Below are 22,506 nucleotides of genomic sequence, written 5' to 3' on the forward strand. Positions count from 1 at the left end.
CAATTCATTGGCGATGTATTACTTGGGACTACCTTTTTGGGTCTTCCTAACATCAAAAAAACATTCTGGTATGACATATTCTGGGCAGGCTCAATGTTATGGCTGATTTTCTATCAAGGAGGGGACGAAAACTGCACACAGTGGTGGTCCCTCCATCCATCCTTTTTCCATCAAGTCTGCAACCTGTGAAGTTTACCAGTGACCTGCAACAGTGTGGAACAAACTGCTGTGCACCTTTGTCCTCCCATTTCCAGACCCAAATGCGTGGTCTATTGATGCACTTCCAATTGACTTGGAAGTAATCTGGGCCTATATAATTGCCCTAGCTAATTTCAGGTCCTAAAGTTATTCCAGAAAAAGAGGGGCACAGATTGCATGATAATCCTGATTGCCCTCTCTGTTGGGACAAATCACTGATCTGCTTGACTTGACAACAGATATATACAGGAAAATTCTAGCAACCCCAAAGCTTCTTAAACAGCTGTGGTCACTATTCTTTCATTCATGACCAGAGAAGCTTCTACTTCACACATTGCCCTTGTCTGATATGCTATGTGAAGGAAACATTTTCCGTCTTCAGTTGTGGCAAGGATCTGATGAGGTAGACAGTTTTCCACTTTAGAAATATATGAGGGGAAATGGCATGTCTTTTGTGACTGGTGTCTTGTGAATGACTGGCTGCTTTCTTTCTTTTTTGCTTTGAAATCAAGAGGTAGTACTGATGGTTTCATTGCTAAAAACAAGTTTCCATCTTCTGGCAACCAGAAAATAATAATACAGCCCCTCTCATCTATCAATCCTTCAAAAGAGACAAGGTTACAGGATTCATTATGTGCTCTCACAAAATCTGTCACAAGCTCATGAAGTCTACCAGGTATGGATGCCAGGGGCTTTTCTTCAGATGAAAACCAGGGAGGTAGGACATGACCCACAAGTGTTATCTTCCTGGCTAAAGGGAGTCCTCCCTCAGCATATTCATATCTGTTTCAGGAACAGGTTATTGTTGTTGTTGTAGGGTTTAATGCCATTTTTCAGCACACGATAGGCTATACATGGTGGCTAGTATTAATGGTGGAGGAAAATCCAGAAAGAACCACCGACCCATGAGCAGCCACTGGCATCAGGAACAGGCACATCTCATGAAGATGTCATCTCATGAAACATGAGCTATTCCTATGAGTCCTTCCTTTCAGTGCAATGTATGAGTTAAAGACATAATAGAATTAGTTGGTTGGCATGCCCAGTCCACGTTTTCCACTTTCAATTTGCATGACAAGGCCTCACAAAATAGAGATTTGGATCTTGTTGGTCCAATGGTTGGTTCCCAGACAGTCACAATGCCACTGCTGACACAACCACACTCTCAGGTAGGATTAGTAAAATTTCATTAGATTCACCAAAAAAAACTTTCTTTATAATTATTTGTCAAGAGCAGGAGCCTACAGGGTAGTTCCTTGCATATGGATATAAACCTATGTTTGGTTTTGTCAACTATCATTAAGAGAGTCTCACCCTTAAAAGTAGAGAGCTCTTTTGACCCTACAGGGTACTTTTATTTAGAGCTGGGATACTCAGCACTTCCTTCTCCTATTACATTTCTCCAATGTTAATGTGATTGGGTAATGTATTTGATGCTGAGAGGAATCTTTATTGTAAATTATGTTTCTCCAAAAATTCGTATTCATTGACATTGCTAAAAATCTCTCTCAACCCTATGAACAAAGCAAACCATCCAGTCTCTGACAGTGCTAAATTAAATCTAACTATATCTGGTATACAGAGTGCCACCTAGTGAATTCAGAGGAGGTAATCTGTACAATTAACTTAACCTTTGTCTATATAAAATAAAAGCGGGGAGACTTTTTAAGGCTATGGGAGGTCGGGATTCCATTGGTTGAAGAAGTCATACCAAACATAAATCTGATTGGGTAAGTTCTGTTGGAGAAACATGATTTGCTATACAATTTTCTTTTTATTTTTCTACGAACGTAAGTCTGAAATAAATTATTGTTATTATTATCATCATAATTATTATTAGCTATCATATAAGAAACATTAAAGGCTTGTTTGCTTTGGTTTCAGTAGTTAAAAAGTATTTCTGGCACACTGTTTTTTTTTTCTGGTTTCTTTTTTATGTTGTTTTTGTTTTAAATTAAAAGAAATTCATGTCAGCAACTCTTTTGCTGCCTTTCAAAATTTAAATCAAACTTAAACTTCATTATGTAATAAACTCAGCTTCTTATCTACACAAAAAATGACATACATACCTGAGATAAATAATTAACATATGACCAATCCTACAAATGACATACATACCCAAGCTAAATAATTAACATATGACCAATCCTACAAATGACATACATACCTGAGCTAAATAATTAACATACGACCAATCCTACAAAACCTTTTGTGCTAAAGGCAGAATGATACACACATACAAATGTTTCATCTATTTAACAGTGATAAGTTTTGGTATGTGGACCCTTTCACATAATCCAATAATTTCTTTTACAGCTTATACTTACACACAAATCTGGACAGACACAAATCTGGACAGACACAAATCTGCAGTTGTATAATATGCTAGAAGAAATGGGCCTAATACGCAGTTTGCTAGGATTGATCAAAAGAACAAACAACACAGACCTTGATCTCATGATGCATTATGCAAAAGCTGATCTGGTTTATGTTGTTTGAATTTGTACTCAAGGTGTAGAAAGTATATGTCATAGATGTTGTGTTCAGTAGTTTGTAAACAGGTACTCAACGTGTAAGCAAGTATATGTCATAGATTTTGTGTTCAGTAGTTTGTAAGCAAGTACTCAATGTGTAAGCAAGTATATGTTATAGATTTTGTGTTCAATAATTTGATTGCCTTTTAAAGGATGTTATTGAATTGATTTGTCTTCTACATTATATTTCTACATTATATTGAAATAGTGTAATAAAATGGTTTGAAAGTCTTCAGAAATCTCCATAAAATATGCCACAATAAATAATTAGTAAGTGATACCAACATGTAGTCTTCAGAAAACAATTTTTATATTGTCTACACTGATCTGGATAAACTGCAGTTTTTTAGTTGCATCCTTCAAAATTAAAACTGGTAGGCATTTAACAAGCATTAAAAAGCATGATATTTGCTGCATTGGTAACTGTAGATATTAAACTATGCTTCATTAAATAGCTGATACTTTTCTCTGGTATAAGAAATTTTAAATTCTCCACAATAGATATTCTTAGATCGTGGATCTGTCTTGCAACTGAATTCTTTTAACTGACAATTAGCCATGTTTCTCCTGTTGTCCTGTTACTTATACTAATGATATTGTTTTTCTCTGATAGTTTGCTGTCAGTTGAAATTTGCAAAATGTAAATACGTTTATCTCCTATTTATATTGCTTAAATATGGTGTGAGATCACTGCTGTGCTTGAAGTGTCATTAGTTTAGATACACATACAACAATTTTAGGGATGTAATAACTATGTCTTGTTATTTATATACACCTACAATGATTTAGGAATGCAATAATTACATTTAGTTATTTAGATACACCTACACTGTTTTAAGGTATGCAATAATTACATTTTATTGTTTCAAACATTGTTCTATACAATGGATCTGTCACTATGCCTTACAATCATTGCTTATGTGCATTTGGCACAGGTCACTGTGGCTTACAATCATTGCTTATGTGCATTTGGCACAGGTCACTGTGACTTACAATCATTGCTTATGTGCATTTGGCACAGGTACCTGTGACTTACAATCATTGCTTATGTGCATTTGGCACAGGTACCTGTGACTTACAATCATAGCTTATGTGCATTTAGCACAGGTCACTGTGCCTTACAATCATTGCTTATGTGCATTTAGCACAGGTCACTGTGCCTTACAATCATTGCTTATGTGCATTTGGCACAGGTCACTGTGACTTACAATCATTGCTTATGTGCATTTGGCACAGGTCACTGTGACTTACAATCATTGCTTATGTGCATTTGGCACAGGTACCTGTGACTTACAATCATTGCTTATGTGCATTTGGCACAGGTCACTGTGACTTACAATCATTGCTTATGTGCATTTGGCACAGGTCACTGTGACTTACAATCATTGCTTATGTGCATTTAGCACAGGTCACTGTGACTTACAATCATTGCTTATGTGCATTTGGCACAGGTACCTGTGACTTACAATCATTGCTTATGTGCATTTGGCACAGGTCACTGTGACTTACAATCATTGCTTATGTGCATTTAGCACAGGTCACTGTGACTTACAATCATTGCTTATGTGCATTTAGCACAGGTCACTGTGACTTACAATCATTGCTTATGTGCATTTAGCATAGGTCACTGTGCCTTACAATCATAGCTTATGTGCATTTAGCACAGGTCACTGTGACTTACAATCATTGCTTATGTGCATTTAGCACAGGTCACTGTGACTTACAATCATTGCTTATGTGCATTTAGCACAGGTCACTGTGACTTACAATCATTTTTTATGTGCATTTGGCACAGGTCACTGTGACTTACAGTCATTGCTTATGTGCATTTGGCACAGGTTTTGCTGCTGCTCCTTACACAGACTAAGTCATTGTACTTTAATCTACTTTTATTTAAGGTGCAGGCTTTGGAGTTGTGCTATGCATAAGCTCCACCATTTCATTTTGTTGAAGTTGATTTTGTACAGCCTTAGACAATATCTCAAGATTGTCAATGATACAGCTGATGATAATTAGCTAGAGAAAATTTGAGAGCTAGATAATATGTGTTAGGCCAAGCACTTCCATCTGTCTTGTTGTATTCCTTGGTTGCTTCCATTTTCTTTTCCAGTTCATTTTATGTAACTGTTTATAATTAGCATCTATCTTGTAGAACAAAATGTCTAATGTTTATGTTTGAATTTTTCAGTTCATTAGACAACAGAATTAATGCTTCTTGAGATGTAAGAGAAGCTGATGTAATAAATGTAATTACATCTTGTAAGATCAACATTGTGATGTAATTACATCTTGTAAGATCAACATTGTGATGTAATTACATCTTGTAAGATCAACATTGTGATGCAATTACATCTTGTAAGATCAACATTGTGCTATGTACAGGCTTAATTATTATGCTGGACAATTTGTGTCAGTGTGTTTGGCACTGTTTATACTTTTGTTGTATACAGTGCCTTTTTCATACAGATGACTTCAAGTCAATTTGGAACACCAGTTGATCCTGTCTGCATGGATTCAAAATATACACTCCATAGACTGAAAATTGCTGAAACTGTTCATGGTACATCTATTAATGTAGCTCAGTCTCATTTCAAGTTACATCTGTCTTTAAAAGAAGGACAATGCCATTGTCTTTATTGTACGAGTGGTGTTAAAAGATTGTGTACAACAAACTACATCATTAGAGTAAAGAAGGTGTCAGAGTTAAATACAGATAAGTAGATCTGACTGTTTGAAGAATGAAGTATTAGACAACAAGAGGATAAAATAAAACTTTATTTGCAACTATATACACAACATATAATGAACAGAAATTGGGACAAAATCTACTTACTGTTGAAAGGAAATAATCATTTTCTATAACAAAATCAATTCTTACAAAATTTTCGGATGGCAGCGATCAAAACTTAAACATGTTTTTTTGTCAAGTCCTGCTGATGATAGATGTAATTTAAATTTGAAATATTCAAAATACATACCACTTTCAATTAAAATTTTTATCTTGTTAGGACGTTTATTATTAAGGAGTCAGTTACACAGATTCTGATCAAGAGGTAAAAATCATACTGGACATCAATGATAAATACATTCATACAGCAAGGATTTCTTGATCGATAGATTCATGAAAGATGAGAGGAAATAGATTTTAAAATAATGATAAGAGTTGTTGATGGCTTTAGATTAAAGGTCCTGTCATTGGAAAAACTGGTAAAGATTTTTAGTGATGAAAAGTTGTCAGATAAAATTAGATGGTTTCGATGAATGCAACTTAAACATTTAGGAAAGAACATCTCCCAGGATTATATCACAGACAGAAAAGTTCTCATCACTATTCTGTTCAAACCAATCAGGAATGATAAGAAATACATCTAGGTTGCCATGGCATACTTCAGCATAAAGTCAAAATGACTGACATAAATAAATATATGTTGATGATATGTGACATTTTTTGGATGAATGAGTGTCTGCATATAAAACTATGAACTCAACCCTATACTCACTATGTCATTACTCAACCCTATACTCACTATGTCATTACTCAACCCTATACTCACTATGTCATTACTCAACCTTATACTCACTATGTCATTACTCAACTCTATACTCACTATGTCATTACTCAACCCTATACTCACTATGTCATTTCTCAACCCTATACTCACTATGTCATTACTCAACCCTATACTCACTATGTCATTACTCAACCCTATACTCACTACATCATTGCTCAACCCTATACTCACTATGTCATTACTCAACCCTATACTCACTATGTCATTGCACCTGGACTAGCTCATGGTGCATGCTTGAAGTTTGCTAGTGTAAAACTTGTTGAGAGACACTTCTTGATGATTGACAGAAGAATATGAGGTGAAATTAGCTTAATTCTACATTGATAAGCCAAATTTAATGATGAATACTATGCAGATAATGATCCACAAATTAAAATTTATGAATATTCCAACAATGTCCTACATCATGTATCTTGATCAAAATAACCTATATAAATGGGTAGATCAAAACAACCTATATAAATGGGTAGATCAAAACAACCTATATAAATGGGTAGATCAAAACATCTAATAATAATTTGTACATCAAAATGGGTAGATCAAAACAACCTATATAAATAGATAGATAAGTACAGCCTATAAGAATGGTTTGATTAAAATGGGTAGATCAAAACCTATATGAATAGGTAGATCAAAACAACCTATATAAATAGATCAGTACAACCTATAAGAATGGTTTGATTAAATGGGTAGATCAAAACAACCTATATAAATAGATGAGTACAACCTATAAGAATGGTTTGATTAAATGGGTAGATCAAAACAACCTATATAAATAGATGAGTACAACCTATAAGAATGGTTTGATTAAAATGGGTATATCAAAACAACCTATATAAATAGATGAGTACAACCTATAAGAATGGTTCAATTAAAATAGGTAGATCAAAACAATCTATATAAATGGACAATATGCCAACATGAAGTTCTTTAACATGTATGATTACTTGAATGATAGGAAACATGAAGTCCTTTAACATGTGTGATTACTTGAATGATAGGAAACATGAAGTCCTTTAACATGTGTGATTACATGAATGATACGAAACATGAAGTCCTTTAACATGTGTGATTACTCGAATGATAGGAAACATGAAGTTCTTTAACATGTGTGATTACTTGAATGATAGGAAACATGAAGTCCTTTAACATGTGTGATTACTTGAATGATAGGAAACATGAAGTTCTTTAACATGTTTGATTACTTGAAGGACAACATGATTTAAATACCACATGTACACAAAAGAAATTCCTTGATTTTTCATGGATGAACTACGTGGCACACCTATAAAAGAGTTTTGTGGTTTGAAGTCTAAAAGAGTGGTTCCCATCCCCCAGGTCATGACCAAACTCAGGGTTGCAAAGACATTCTGGAGGGTCACCAGGATTTTTTTTTATTGTGACAAAACTTATCAAAAATGTGGAAATAAAGTTGTGAGACCTAGAAAAAATATTTTTTAGATGTTCTGGCCAAAAGAGGCTGGGAACCACTTTTCGAAAACTATTTGCTTTGGACTGATGATAATGAAAAGAAAATGTCAAACTAATAAATACTATGTGATAAAATAACCCTAATTTTGTATTTAGTCATTAAAAAAATTACCAGGAAATTATTAACTCAGATCATCTGATGATGAGATAAACAACACCAAAATGGAAAAGTTGGTTTTCTCAGCTCATGATGACTTAGTACCTTATGGCTGTTTAAAGATATGTATTTTAGTAGTTAATTAAATTGTAAAGTAATTAAATAATGATAAAAGATATTAATGTTTATGTTGTCAAGGAATAGAATAACTGTATTTAAGAAAATAATGCGACAAAAATGATAAACTGACAGGAATTTTAAATGTTTTTTTTAAAGTTGAGAAGGACAGGAATAAAAGGATAGCATGTGGAAATGTTAGTGTGCCTAGAAATGAATACAATATCATGACAAAGTTTGGCATAACATATCTCAGTTATAAACCTGAAGAAATTCAAAATAAATTTATTTTGATCTGGAGAGATAACCCACAGATGTCTAAAGAAACAAGTAAATGAAGATGAAATATAGCTAACAAAAAAGGAGACAAAAAAGCAAATTGAAACCACTTTTGAAGCAGTAGGTAGTAGTCCAGTTAACATACAGATATCAGTCACAAGTTTTCTATAGCATTTTGTAAAAAGCCAAATATTAAAAAAATGTTTAATTGGAGTTAAGTAAATGATTCATAAAATTTAAAATATTGAAATATATGACCAATATCAATTTGTTGGAAATTCTCCACTATTTCTTCTGAGTGCATATTATATATGTCTTGAACACAGCAAAAAAAAACTGATGGCTTACCATGCTTATTTCTTCATACATGGATGTAATATTTTGGGTGACACATTGCTAGCTATGAAATAATTCTAACACTATATCATTGATAAAGCAAAAGTTTCATTGAACACAATAACAAACCTAACACAGTGACTAACAAGAGAGTATATACAAATTGACTGGGACCAGTTCAGTCCCGTAAGTGGTTAGAGTGTCTGCCTTGGATGCAGGAGGTCTTGGGTTTGAACCCTAGCAAAGTCACACCAAAGACTTACAAAAATGATACTAACAGCTGCCTTGCAAGGTGCTCACCATTAAGAGGTTAGTGTTAGGATTGGTTGGTGTGGTGTCAGTATATTGTGACTGGCTGGAACATCATACTACATGTCTGCGGCATGATGCCCCAGTACTAGACATCACTATAAACTGCCTTGCAGACATCGTAGTGATATAGCTGAATTTTATTTAAAGCTATGTTAAATCACACACACAGATTGATTGGATACGTGAAAGGGTACACTGACCAATAGATCACTATTAAATATATAATAACAATAATAATAATGAGGACTTTGTATAGCACCTAATCTTCAGAAGTTCTAAGTGCTTTACAACATTAGACAACACCTATAAGATAAAAAACATATAATGATATGATTACAAAAACAAACACCATGAAATTAGAAAACATAAAAAAGACATGCTGAGAATATTTAAGGTAGGAAACATTATTAGGTCTTTAAGTTTGTTCTTGCAGTCGAAATAAGTGAGTTTTGAGAGCACTCTTGAATGGGATCACCGTGTCTTTGTGTCTAAGTTCAGCGGGCAATTCATTGCACATTGCTGGGCCCTGGTATGCAAAAGAACGCTGTCCATATGACTTTATTTTCATAGTGGGAATAATGAGTATACAATTGTCAGAAGAGGAGCATAAGTATCTTGCTGGTGTGTACACCTGGGTGAGGTTGGATAGGTATGTTGGACTAGAGTCCGACAGTGAAACGTAGCACAGAGAACACATTTTGTGTTTGATTCTGGATCAATACTGGATTGAATGGATAGCCAGTGTAGGGTACAGAGCAGCGGGGAGGTGTACTCTGATCATGGTACTCTTAGTATGATCTGAGCAGCTGTGTTTTTAACTTTTTGAAGTTTCTGGAGTAGATATTGAGATGAATCAGACAGAATTGGGTTACAATAGTCCAGTCTTTAAAGTACATGTACTAATGAACACACAAGTATTTTAGTGGCATCAACTGAAAGATATTTGCGAATGGAGCTGATGCATCTCTGCTCAAGATATACAGCCTTGCATATGTTCATGACATGTTGGTGCAATGTGAGAGTACTGTCCAGAGTAACACCTAGGTTTCATACTGATTGTGTGAATTTATTGTTGGTGTTGCTGATATTTATTGTTTGAGGTAAAGACATCAGTGTATGATATCTGTGTATCATTCTGCCGTTGGTCAAAAAAGTTTTAAAAAATGATTGTGTATGTCTTGATGATGTAGCTCAGGACTGTTGCTCATGTATGTAACTATGGTGATTTTTTCTGGCACAATGATGTTTTAGTTTGAAATTCAATTAGAACTCATTAAAAAGCATTGTTATTGATATGAGTAAGTTTGAAAATGAAAAATACCAGTGTACTAGATCTATAACTTTCTTAACTACTAATGTACTATATTGATCAATGTTGAATGTCATGCTTATACTATTTTGATCTTGCTATATTTTATTGCTAATCCTCATAAAATATGAATGTCCCCATAAACACATAGACTGTGGAAATGCATGTTAGTAGACATTTTGTCATGAAGTGTCATGGGGATGCCAAGCTGAAAAGTTAAGGTGTTGACTATTATGGTATGAAGAGTGCCACTCATGTAAACATGGTCTCATGTAAACATGGTCTCTGCTCAATATAGACTGTGGAAATACATACATATATATATATAATTTGTTGTTTTTTTGATGCCTGCAATATGTAAACTTTAACTTTCAGAGAAGACACCTCTATTGACCAATGGTGATGGGAATCAAAATGATATACTGGAACATATAGTTTAGAGTAAGTAAACAACATCATGTATGGATGCTGGTCTCTGAGCACCAAAAGTCATGTGCTTTGTATTTTAGATTTGTTTTTCACATATGCTTGTACTGTAGCTATTTGATTGCTCTAAATGTTGGCTTGTGTCACTTACACATGGTTATAGCTGGAGTTTCCTCCCTTTTAGAAGATACTTTTATTAATAATATGCTTCTGCTGCATTGACACTTATAATATCTGTGTGCTTTCTTTGTTTTTACATAGTGTGTGTTTGTCCTTGTATATTTAAAATCAGTATGATCACTTGACTCCAATCACTATGCATGTAAATGGCATCTTAAGGATGTATTATTTTAACCAGTTTATTTTTAGCACTGCATGTAATTGTAGATTATATTATATTCATCTAATTTAACTTCTCTGCGTAGAATTTTTAATCAGAAATGATAATTTATAGTAAGTAAGAAACATCAGGCATGGATGATGGTTTCTGAGCATCAAACGTCATGTGCTTAGCATTGAGATTCCAGTTGTAATTATGCTTGTAGCTAATTTGATTGCCCTAAATATTGCATATATGCTTGTAGCTGTTTGATTGCCCTAAATGTTGCATATATGCTTGTAGCTATTTGATTGCCCTAAATGTTGCATATATGCTTGTAGCTATTTGATTGCCCTAAATGTTGCATATATGCTTGTAGCTATTTGATTGCCCTAAATATTGCATATATGCTTGTAGCTATTTGATTGCCCTAAATGTTGCATATATGCTTGTAGCTATTTGATTGCCCTAAATATTGCATATATGCTTGTAGCTATATGATTGCCCTAAATATTGCATATATGCTTGTAGCTATTTGATTGCCCTAAATGTTGCATATATGCTTGTAGCTATTTGATTGCCCTAAATGTTGGATTGTGTCACTTAAACATGGTTATGGATGCATTTTCCTCCCTTTTAGAAGAAACTGCATTAACACTTATCATATTTGAGGGCTTTATGTTTTGTGTAGTCTGTCTTTGTCCTTGTATATTCAAAATTGGAATTGTTGACTAGCCATATTTTAACCAGTATATTTTAACACTGATGTAAGTGTGTTGTATATTATATTATATCCATGTAAATTCACTTCTCTGCATTGAATTTATAAAGTGGGAGTGGGGGAATATTTTACCTTAGAATCATAATTAAAGAAACATTTTGATTGTAAATACTATATATCGGTTGAATTAAATTGTTATATTGTTTACAGTTGGTAAAAGAGCTACAACACGCTAATGTTTCTTATTATGTAATGCAATGCCAACTATAGTTAAATAAAATTTATCTGTTGTCTGCTTTTTTTCTTTTGTCTATTCATTTCTGGCCTCCTTGGTTTTTCTATTCACATGGGCTGACATGATTATAATTTATTTTGCTGTCATAGTTATTGTAAATTTTAGAATTGTCAGACTTCTGGAAAAATCACTGACATATGGGAATTTATTGGCAAGCTTTCTTGCATAACTACAGTGGCTGAGCCCAAGACTAGAGGCCACTCTGGGCCCCACCAAAATACAGATGCATACTTACTGAACTTTGTAGTGAGGAAACTATCTGAACCTGAAAACTGAACTTGGACACAAAATCCAAAAGTAGAAACTGTACTTAGAGTTTTCTTTACATTAAAAAAAAATAAAAATAATATCCTAATTTCCTAATTCTTTCAGTTTGGTAGTTTTACATTTATTGTGAATATGGTCACTAAACTATTTGCATTTTGAGTCTGAGTTCAATTTTTATGATCTGCTTGGTTCATGGCCCTCAGGGGCCTCTAATTCCAAATGTTTCCTGACCATTAGGGTTCTGTTGCCGCTAATCCAGAATATTTCAGATCCACAGGGCCCTGTGACCTCTAATCCAAATGACTGTGCCATTTTTAAAAGTCTGATGTGCAAATGCAAAGTTCGCAAAGTTGAGTTGTGTAGGGAAGATTGTGGACCATTTTCTTTTGAACAACTGGGTCCTGGGTGGTTAAGTGGTTTAAGAGCTCACCTTTACAGATCACTGACAGACTTCTATATCCATGGATTTGAGTCTCAGGCTCAGCCAACACGGGTATCTGGGAAAGTTTGCCAGCTACTTCCCATGGGCAAGTGGTTCTTCCTGGATTCTTCCTCCACCAAACTATACTGGCCACCATGTACTGAAAATTGACATTAAACCCATAACAACCAACCAACTCTTGAATGACCATCATATCTGTGATGGTTAATTTATATATGTTTCGAAACTTAACAAGAAAATGTGCCTGTTATTCAGTTATTATGTAAAATGATGTATCATGAAATTGAAAATGTGTGAAAACTATTATACAAATCTGAATTTGGAGCCTGCTGGAGTTGAAATTAAGTTCAAATTTGGGCATGTACATTTTGAATTGTCACACTTCAGATATAAAATGTTGTTATTTGTTTTGATATTAGTTTGTATCTAAGACAATTAGTTTTCCATAAGGACAGATAGTAGGCTGTATCATATGCTGTCTGTGGTTGAATTTAAGCAATGGCCTGCACTACAGTTCATGCACAGCATTCAAGCAATGGCCTGCACTACAGTTCATGCACAGCATTCAAGCAATGGCCTGCACTACAGTTCATGCACAGCATTCAAGCAATGGCCTGCACTATAGTTCATGCACAGCATTCAAGCAATGGCCTGCACTACAGTTCATGCACAGCATTCAAGCAATGGCCTGCACTATAGTTCATGCACAGCATTCAAGCAATGGCCTGCACTATAGTTCATGCACAGCATTAAAGCAATGGCCTGCACTACAGTTCATGCACAGCATTCAAGCAATGGCCTGCACTATAGTTCATGCACAGCATTCAAGCAATGGCCTGCACTACAGTTCATGCACAGCATTCAAGCAATGGCCTGCACTATAGTTCATGCACAGCATTAAAGCAATGGCCTGCACTACAGTTCATGCACAGCATTCAAGCAATGGCCTGCACTATAGTTCATGCACAGCATTCAAGCAATGGCCTGCACTATAGTTCATGCACAGCATTAAAGCAATGGCCTGCACTACAGTTCATGCACAGCATTCAAGCAATGGCCTGCACTATAGTTCATGCACAGCATTCAAGCAATGGCCTGCACTACAGTTCATGCACAGCATTCAAGCAATGGCCTGCACTACAGTTCATGCACAGCATTCAAGCAATGGCCTGCACTAGAGTTCATGCACAGCATTCAAGCAATGGCCTGCACTATAGTTCATGCACAGTATTCAAACAATGGCCTGCACTACAGTTCATGCACAGCATTCAAGCAATGGCCTGCACTACAGTTCATGCACAGCATTCAAGCAATGGCCTGCACTACAGTTCATGCACAGCATTCAAACAATGGCCAGCACTACAGTTCATGCACAGCATCCAAGAAATGGCCAGCACTACAGTTCATGCACAGCATTCAAGCAATGGCCAGCACTATAGTTCATGCACAGCATTCAAGCAATGGCCTGCACTACAGTTCATGCACAGCATTCAAGCAATGGCCTGCACTACAGTTCATGCACAGCATTCAAGCAATGGCCTGCACTACAGTTCATGCACAGCATTCAAACAATGGCCTGCACTACAGTTCATGCACAGCATTCAAGCAATGGCCTGCACTACAGTTCATGCACAGCATTCAAGCAATGGCCAGCACTACAGTTCATGCACAGCATTCAAGCAATGGCCTGCACTACAGTTCATGCACAGCATTCAAACAATGGCCAGCACTACAGTTCATGCACAGCATTCAAACAATGGCCAGCACTACAGTTCATGCACAGCATTCAAGCAATGGCCAGCACTACAGTTCATGCACAGCATTCAAGCAATGGCCTGCACTACAGTTCATGCACAGCATTCAAGCAATGGCCTGCACTACAGTTCATGCACAGCATTCAAGCAATGGCCTGCACTATAGTTCATGCACAGCATTAAAGCAATGGCCTGCACTACAGTTCATGCACAGCATTAAAGCAATGGCCTGCACTACAGTTCATGCACAGCATTAAAGCATTCAAGCAATGGCCTGCACTACAGTTCATGCACAGCATTCAAGCAATGGCCTGCACTACAGTTCATGCACAGCATTAAAGCAATGGCCTGCACTATAGTTCATGCACAGCATTCAAGCAATGGCCTGCACTACAGTGCATGCACAGCATTCAAGCAATGGCCAGCACTACAGTTCATGCACATCATTCAAGCAATGGCCTGCACTACAGTTCATGCACAGCATTCAAGCAATGGCCTGCACTACAGTTCATGCACAGCATTCAAGCAATGGCCTGCACTATAGTTCATGCACAGCATTCAAGCAATGGCCAGCACTACAGTTCATGCACATCATTCAAGCAATGGCCTGCACTATAGTTCATGCACAGCATTCAAACAATGGCCTGCACTACAGTTCATGCACAGCATTCAAGCAATGGCCTGCACTACAGTTCATGCACAGCATTCAAGCAATGGCCAGCACTACAGTTCATGCACAGCATTCAAGCAATGGCCTGCACTACAGTTCATGCACAGCATTCAAGCAATGGCCTGCACTACAGTTCATGCACAGCATTCAAGCAATGGCCTGCACTATAGTTCATGCACAGCATTCAAACAATGGCCTGCACTACAGTTCATGCACAGTATTCAAGCAATGGCCAGCACTACAGTTCATGCACAGCATTCAAGCAATGGCCTGCACTACAGTTCATGCACAGCATTAAAGCAATGGCCTGCACTACAGTTCATGCACAGCATTCAAGCAATGGCCTGCACTACAGTTCATGCACAGCATTCAAACAATGGCCCGCACTACAGTTCATGCACAGCATTCAAGCAATGGCCTGCACTATAGTTCATGCACAGCATTAAAGCAATGGCCTGCAGTACAGTTCATGCACAGCATTCAAGCAATGGCCTGCACTATAGTTCATGCACAGCATTCAAACAATGGCCTGCACTACAATTCATGCACAGCATCACATCTTACCCATATATACCGTTACATTGACTTGTCTTGTAAGTCCTTGAAAGTGCTTGTTCATGAACTATTGAAATATGGGGCAGGAAATTAAGAATGCCTTAAATAATCAGTAAAAATATTACAAAATTTATGGTCTGGGATGGCTAACAAACTAGTACACTTTAAAGAATTATTTTAGGGTATGAAACAAATTGCATTTTAAATTAGCATTTTTTTACTTTTAATTGATTGCTGTCAAAATATGGGATGTGTTTTTACCACAACCAGGTTATGAAAAAGAATTAATGCAGTTGAAAGCATGTTTGAAATTTATTTATATTGTTACACACTCATCACTGTTCAATATTTTGTTGTCACTTCATCAACAATGCATTTGCCATGGTCTTCACTATTATTATCATATTTTTCATAATTATATTATTATTACTATCCACAGCATCGAAAAGAGGACATGATGATGAGGGATGTGCCAGAATTACATAAGGGGAAATCCTTTGATGTGCCAGAATTACACAAGGGGAAATCCTTTGATGTGCCAGAATTACATAAGGGGAAATCCTTTGATGTGCCAGAATTACACAAGGGGATATCCTTTGATGCAGTAACCGACAAATTGTTCTTTTCACACCATTCTCTCTGCCAGATGTATTGTTGTGATAGAAAAAGAAATTCTGTACCAATGAGTTTTGGTTCTAAACCCATGCATGTTACTATTGACAAGCTTTTCTTTTCGTAACAGCCAATAGTTTTTTTTGTTACTGACAAAAAATGTCAGACATCCTAGACTCTTTGATTATTAAAGGAACAGTAGGAAGACAGTAATAAGAAATTTGAAGAAAGAATCCTTTGACATATCACCTATGTATAATTTGAGTCAGGGACTCTTGGAAAAATAAGAAATTTTGGCATGGATTGTATTTTTCTTATAATTGCATAGTGTAAAAAATAATGGGACAGAACATCTGAAATTCATAATGGAACTAAGTGTTCTGCACAAAATTCAATCTTTCTTTTTGGGTGCTTAGAAACGTTTTTACCCTTGTCTGCATTTTCTATCTGTCCATATCTCCCTAATCATCAGATTATTGAAGTCATTATATTTAATAAGGAAAAAATGCCAAAAATACGTCCTTGAAGAAAATCTTACTTGTATTTGCTGAAACATTTTGTGTATTACCATGAGAGAAAAGGAAATCTGCCTCATTGAGATTCAGATATAATTACAGTAAAACCCTGCCATAACATTATGCCCAGTGTCCACAAAGCTCTGTCAAACTATGCACTATATATAGCTATGCATTATACAACCAAAACTAGAAACCTGAAGAAAACAGTGCATGTCTCCTTTTAGTATTAAAAGAGAAAGGGGGTGGGGACAAAGCTATGCATGTCTCCTTTTAGTATTAAAAGAGAAAGGGGGTGGGGACAAAGCTATGCATGTCTCCTTTTAGTAACAAAAGAGTAAGGGGATGGGGTACAAAGCTATGCATGTCTCCTTTTAGTATTAAAACAGAAAGGGGTGGGGACAAAGCTATGCATGTCTCCTTTTAGTATTAAAAGAGAAATGGGGTGGGGACAAAGCTATGCATGTCTCTTTTTAGCATTAAAAAAGAAAGGGGGTGGGGACAAAGCTATGAATGTCTCCTTTTAGTATTACAAAAGAAAGGGGATGGGGTACAAAGCTATGCATGTCTACTTTTAGTATCAAAGAGAAAGGGGGTGGGATACAAATCTATGCATGTCTTAATGTATTAAAAGAGAAATGGGGTGGGGGGACAAAGCTATGCATGTCTCCTTTTAGTATTAAAAGAGAAAAGGGGTGGGGACAAAGCTATTCATGTCAGTGATACAGTTACCAACGTGATGTATATTGAATGAGAAATACTAGCAGTTATAACATATTTAATATTTACATTTTGACAAACAACCATTAATTAGTACATACATATACAGGTATAACACAACTAGCAGCTGAAGTATAAATAGTTAAATGTACTAACCAGCCAGTCATGCTGGAATGATAATAGTAATTCCTTCAAAAATGTTGAAACAAAAAGCATGCATTCCATTAGAATCCGAAAACACTCACATTGATATTACTGGATGTGAACAGAGGGTTCGATTTATGACTCACAATAAATGCATACACGAGACATTGGGAGAAATCACACAGGTGGTGGTGTGTATTGACCTTGTCATGTACTTATGACGAACAATATAAAAAAAATTTGTATTACTGCCTGGATGCTGTTTATGCCTATATCCTAGTTTTTCTATGGATAAAGATTGATATCAATAAAGATAGTTGAGTCATTCTCTAAAAGACAAAAGAAAACCTGTATTCATTAAAACTTGTAACTCACTTGGCACTACTACACAGCAAAAACAGGGAATAGCATGTTGAAATACAACAGTATGTCCCCCACCCCCTACAGTTTAAATTGTTAGTGTTATGTGGAGATAAACTTGTTGCTACAATGGTTGGGTGTGATGATTGATTGATGAGGTTTTAGTGATCTTTTATTTTCTCTTGAATAGGTAGATGTTAAACATTTTACATTTGCTCCATCCATCCATCTTCCATCGATGTTAAACATTTTACAGATCACTGCTTTGTTTGGTGCTTGGATGTGTATGCAAGATGACCGAGTAAACATCTGTTGTCTATTTACCAGTTGTACACAGAATACACTGAAAACAAAACAAGGAAGGGTTAATGTCTTTAATGTTGATGGTTCAATAATAGATTAACAATCAGCAGCTTTTTAAGGCACTAATTTGTTTGCAAAAAAAGTAAAAATCAGTGACATTTATTTCTTCAAGAATCCGTTAAATCTTGCCAAATAATAAAATTAAATTCGTAGTGCCTTTTGGCGCTAAAGCTTTGTAGTACTTCGACCATTTGATGCAATTATTGTAAGATTTTGGCAGTAATGATAATGCTGTATTTGAATTAATATTATAACAAATCATGTTTTTGTGGGGTTTCACTGTATTGTGTTTTCTTTATTATTTTTTTGCTTTTGTCATTGAAGTCAGCTTTTTGTGTGCAATTCTTTTTTGTTTACATGTTTACCGAATTTGCCGGTCATAAGATGATACTTTTTGACCATAAAATTTTAGCTTCGTCTTATACTCTGAATTGACTTATACATGGAATTTGTCATCCAAATCGCTTTATCGTATGTCATGTAATGTTTTGTGTAGAAACAATTATCAAAAGTATGAAAAATAATATGTAAAATCATGTTTAATTTTGGGTAAGAGAAAGTGTATGAAAAAATATAGGACTTTACATTCAGAAGGATTTGAATCAGTTACATGATCGTCAGTCATAAAAATTAACTTACATCAGATGTCAATGCATTAAAGCAGCATGCATTAATAATATACATTGTTTGTCATAAGTGTTGTTTAAATTTGATATGGGTGCATTAGAGTTGACAAGTTAGTAGATGAGTAACCACGACAAAGACAGCTATTCCATCACAGTTTTCTTACAACACCTCATGATCAAATAAAAATTATGCCCCATTATGAGAGAGAGAGAGAGAGAGAGATGTCTTGACGATTGTACAGTAATCTATTGTCCACTTGATGACTGTGATTATACTTATGTACCAAAGGGCAGTGCCTAATTCCATTATTAATTAATACCACTAGGTAAGCAATTCCTTCTAGTTTTAGTTATCACTTCCATTGTCCAAGAATCATGTAGAAGTACAGTAAGGGTGTATACACTTAAAAAAAATATTTGTTTGGAATGGAGAGGTTGTTATACTTGCAAAGAAAATTCTACAGCATGCGAAAAGGTCATTTTAACCTAGTAAATGGAGTCTGAATGGATACAAATACTGTGAATATTCAAACCCTAAAGGAGTATGGTATGTATATGTATTATCTACATTTACTATTTATTAACTTTTTCTCTTTTACAAAAGCATCAGCAAACCAGGGCAGTAAGGTGGGGAAAAAAATAAAGACCTGGAATATCTCTATTTCATAGATATCAGACCATATTTCATTTTTATCATGAGTGCAATACGAAACATGCGAGGGAATATATATGCATCTCTCTTCCATAACAATGTGGAAAAAGCATTTAGCATTAATGATGCAATTTCCCTATTGCTTATAATCTGAAATAGCATACAGTGATACTTTTAATATTTATGAAACTGAACGTTATTGTAGTTTATTTCCACATAGTATCACAAATTTTATCCTATCTGTAACTCAATAAAGTTTTAGGTCTGCATCGTTATGTGTAGCTAAAAGTACATAATACATTTAAAATATTTTATGTGAAACAAATTAGGATTTTTAGCTACATTTATTGAGCCAGACTGGAAAGGTTACTGAGTTACAGATATACTAAAATTTGCGATGCTGCAGGGAACAAAGTGAAAATGACAAAGCCCAGGTATTGATCTGGCCTCGTCTTATACTCATCATCGATGTATATAAGGATGAAGGATGGAAAATTTGACAAATTTGCTCATTCGAATTATTCTCTGTATCAATTTATAGGCCGGCAAATACATTACCTTATAGTCAGCACCATGTGATCTCTATTGTGCTGACATATATCTCTGGTCAGATCTGTTCATTTTCATTGGCATTGGTGCAAGCATTTCACCCTTATTACATTAATATGTGTTAATTGCTTGAGTGGCTGGTAGTGTTTTTGGTTGGTTGTTTGTTTCTTGAAAAGTGAAAGACTTAGTGATCATGGAGTAGATAGTTGAGTTTCTATGAGTACATGTTCTTCTTTATGTATTTTTGATTTTGTTATAATGAAAATGAGAGAATGGTTGTGGAATAGATATAAGTTGAGTATCTATGAATACATGTTCTCCAGTATATATGTATGTGACATAATGGTTTTGAATTAGCTACATGAGTGTCCACAAGTATATGTTCCCCAGTATGTATTCAATTTTTATTTTAATGAATGTTGGAGAGTGGTTCTGGAGTTGATAGTTGAATATACATAGGTATACATTCTCTAGTATTTATTCTATTTGTATTTTAATGAATGCAAGAATGGCATATTTTATCTGTGTTCAAATGAATTTGAAAGACTGGCATTAAGTTAGATAGTTGAGTATCCATGAATATATGTTCTCCAGTACAAATTTTATTTGTGTTCTAATGAATGTTAGAAAATGGCCATCAATTAGATAGTCAAATGTCCATAAACATAACCAGAGTATGTGGTACAAAGGACACAAGTCCTTGAAAGAGATTTATTAATAACAGGGTTTGTCTGTGCTGCTGGATGTGAAATTATATTAGCATTTCTACCTCTCAACCAGTGAATGACGTTAGTCAAAGACATTTATCTTTTTTCATAATTTTTCTATTTTAGTAACTATTTTTAAATTTGTTTACATATTTTGCTCAAATATTACTGGAAATAAAAGTCCTGATGTTTTTATTTTGTTGCTTGTTTTGTCTCTGCAAGTCCTCAGAATAATATTAGAACTAATTATGTAACACCATGAAATTAACGGGATAATGTTTAGATTTAAACTTTGTTTGTGTTTTGTTCCCATCATCCATACACCTGATTCACATATTAAATTTATATAAAGATTGGGTATTTTTTTTTAACCACTTAAATTAAAATCTTTACTGTCTTGTACAGAGTTAAGTTTTGAATTATAATTTGAAATAGTATCACAAAAATTGATATTGCAAAAGGCAATGATAAAAAAAATGAGTTCAATATATGATGGAAAGATATACAACAATTATTTTTTTAATACAAGAATTACTCCATCTGGACCAGTTGTCAACTATGTATATTGTAGCATGGTCACTCAGTGGTTGGTTAAAGTACCAAACTCTCAACCAGAAGGGATTGGGTTATATTTCTGTATAAACCTGTGTCAGTTTCGCACCTTTTTTGATTAGGACCAGGTAAAAATCATTAGAGGAGTTTTGGTTTGATCCCCATGTCAAATTGATCTTCTATTGGAAGGGGGATAGTTGCAACAAGATTTATAGGACAGTTGTCATGGCAGCCATATTCGATTTATGACTGTGCCATTTTTATTTAGGTTCAGCTAGGTATTGTAGTATTGGTTTAAAAAATGTTGATATAGCCATCCATTTGGAAGTAGATAACAATATTTTAAAGAGATGACTTTCTACTCATGAATCTTCAGTAATTCCACAGTAGGAAGTTGGAAACCCATTATTGACCAATATTGTCATTAAACATACCAGGCTGTGTACCTGTCGCAATACAATATACTGTTGGTTACCCAGTCATGTATACTGTTGGTTACCCAGTCATGTCAGTATTATAGATAATGAAAGGGCACTTCTTGCTGCAAACGTAGCCCTGTCTTTACAACCATCTGATTTTAAAAACCACACACTGACTTTAAACCTAATATCAAAAGTCTATTTAGTAAGTGATGGGAATCGTGTAATGATGCTATCAGCAAGAAGCTCCATTTGGCCACGGCCTTTCCTACAGACCCGTCTGTAAGGACAAGGCCGTCATTGCATGAAATAGAATTGCTCATATATAGATATTACCTACTCCTGCGAAGATCCATCAGAGTCTTTCTTGCAATGGACTCTTTACCATAAAGCTCTTTCTGATAAATTATTTTGATCTCCAAACTATATGCAAGTGTTACAACAACTTTTAGCACATGAAGGAACTTTCTGATACAGTAAATTTGTCTCGTAGATTTCTTGAAGGAAGTTAACATATTTTCTAAAATATAGCTTATGAGCAACCTATTTCCTTTGAGAAGGTGGGACAATTACCCCAAATTATTTCATTGTTT

At 35.2% G+C, this 22,506-nt stretch overlaps 1 protein-coding gene across 1 annotated transcript in view; it reads left to right on the top strand.

The window, feature by feature from the left end:
- Positions 1–21,135, top strand: part of LOC149808477 (uncharacterized) — a 60,611-nt gene extending 39,476 nt beyond the window's left edge. The window contains exons 11-12 of the mRNA XM_089977948.1: positions 10,621–10,686; positions 16,134–21,135. Of these exons, the coding sequence (XP_089834074.1) occupies positions 10,621–10,685 (65 nt within the window). The 3' untranslated portion in view covers position 10,686; positions 16,134–21,135. The remainder of the gene's footprint in view (positions 1–10,620; positions 10,687–16,133) is intronic.
- Positions 21,136–22,506: the final 1,371 nt, after the last annotated feature.

The sequence above is a fragment of the Sinohyriopsis cumingii genome, chromosome 1, assembly GCF_028554795.1.
Source record: "Sinohyriopsis cumingii isolate HCF-2022 chromosome 1, ASM2855479v2, whole genome shotgun sequence".
NCBI classification, from domain to species: domain Eukaryota; kingdom Metazoa; phylum Mollusca; class Bivalvia; order Unionida; family Unionidae; genus Sinohyriopsis; species Sinohyriopsis cumingii.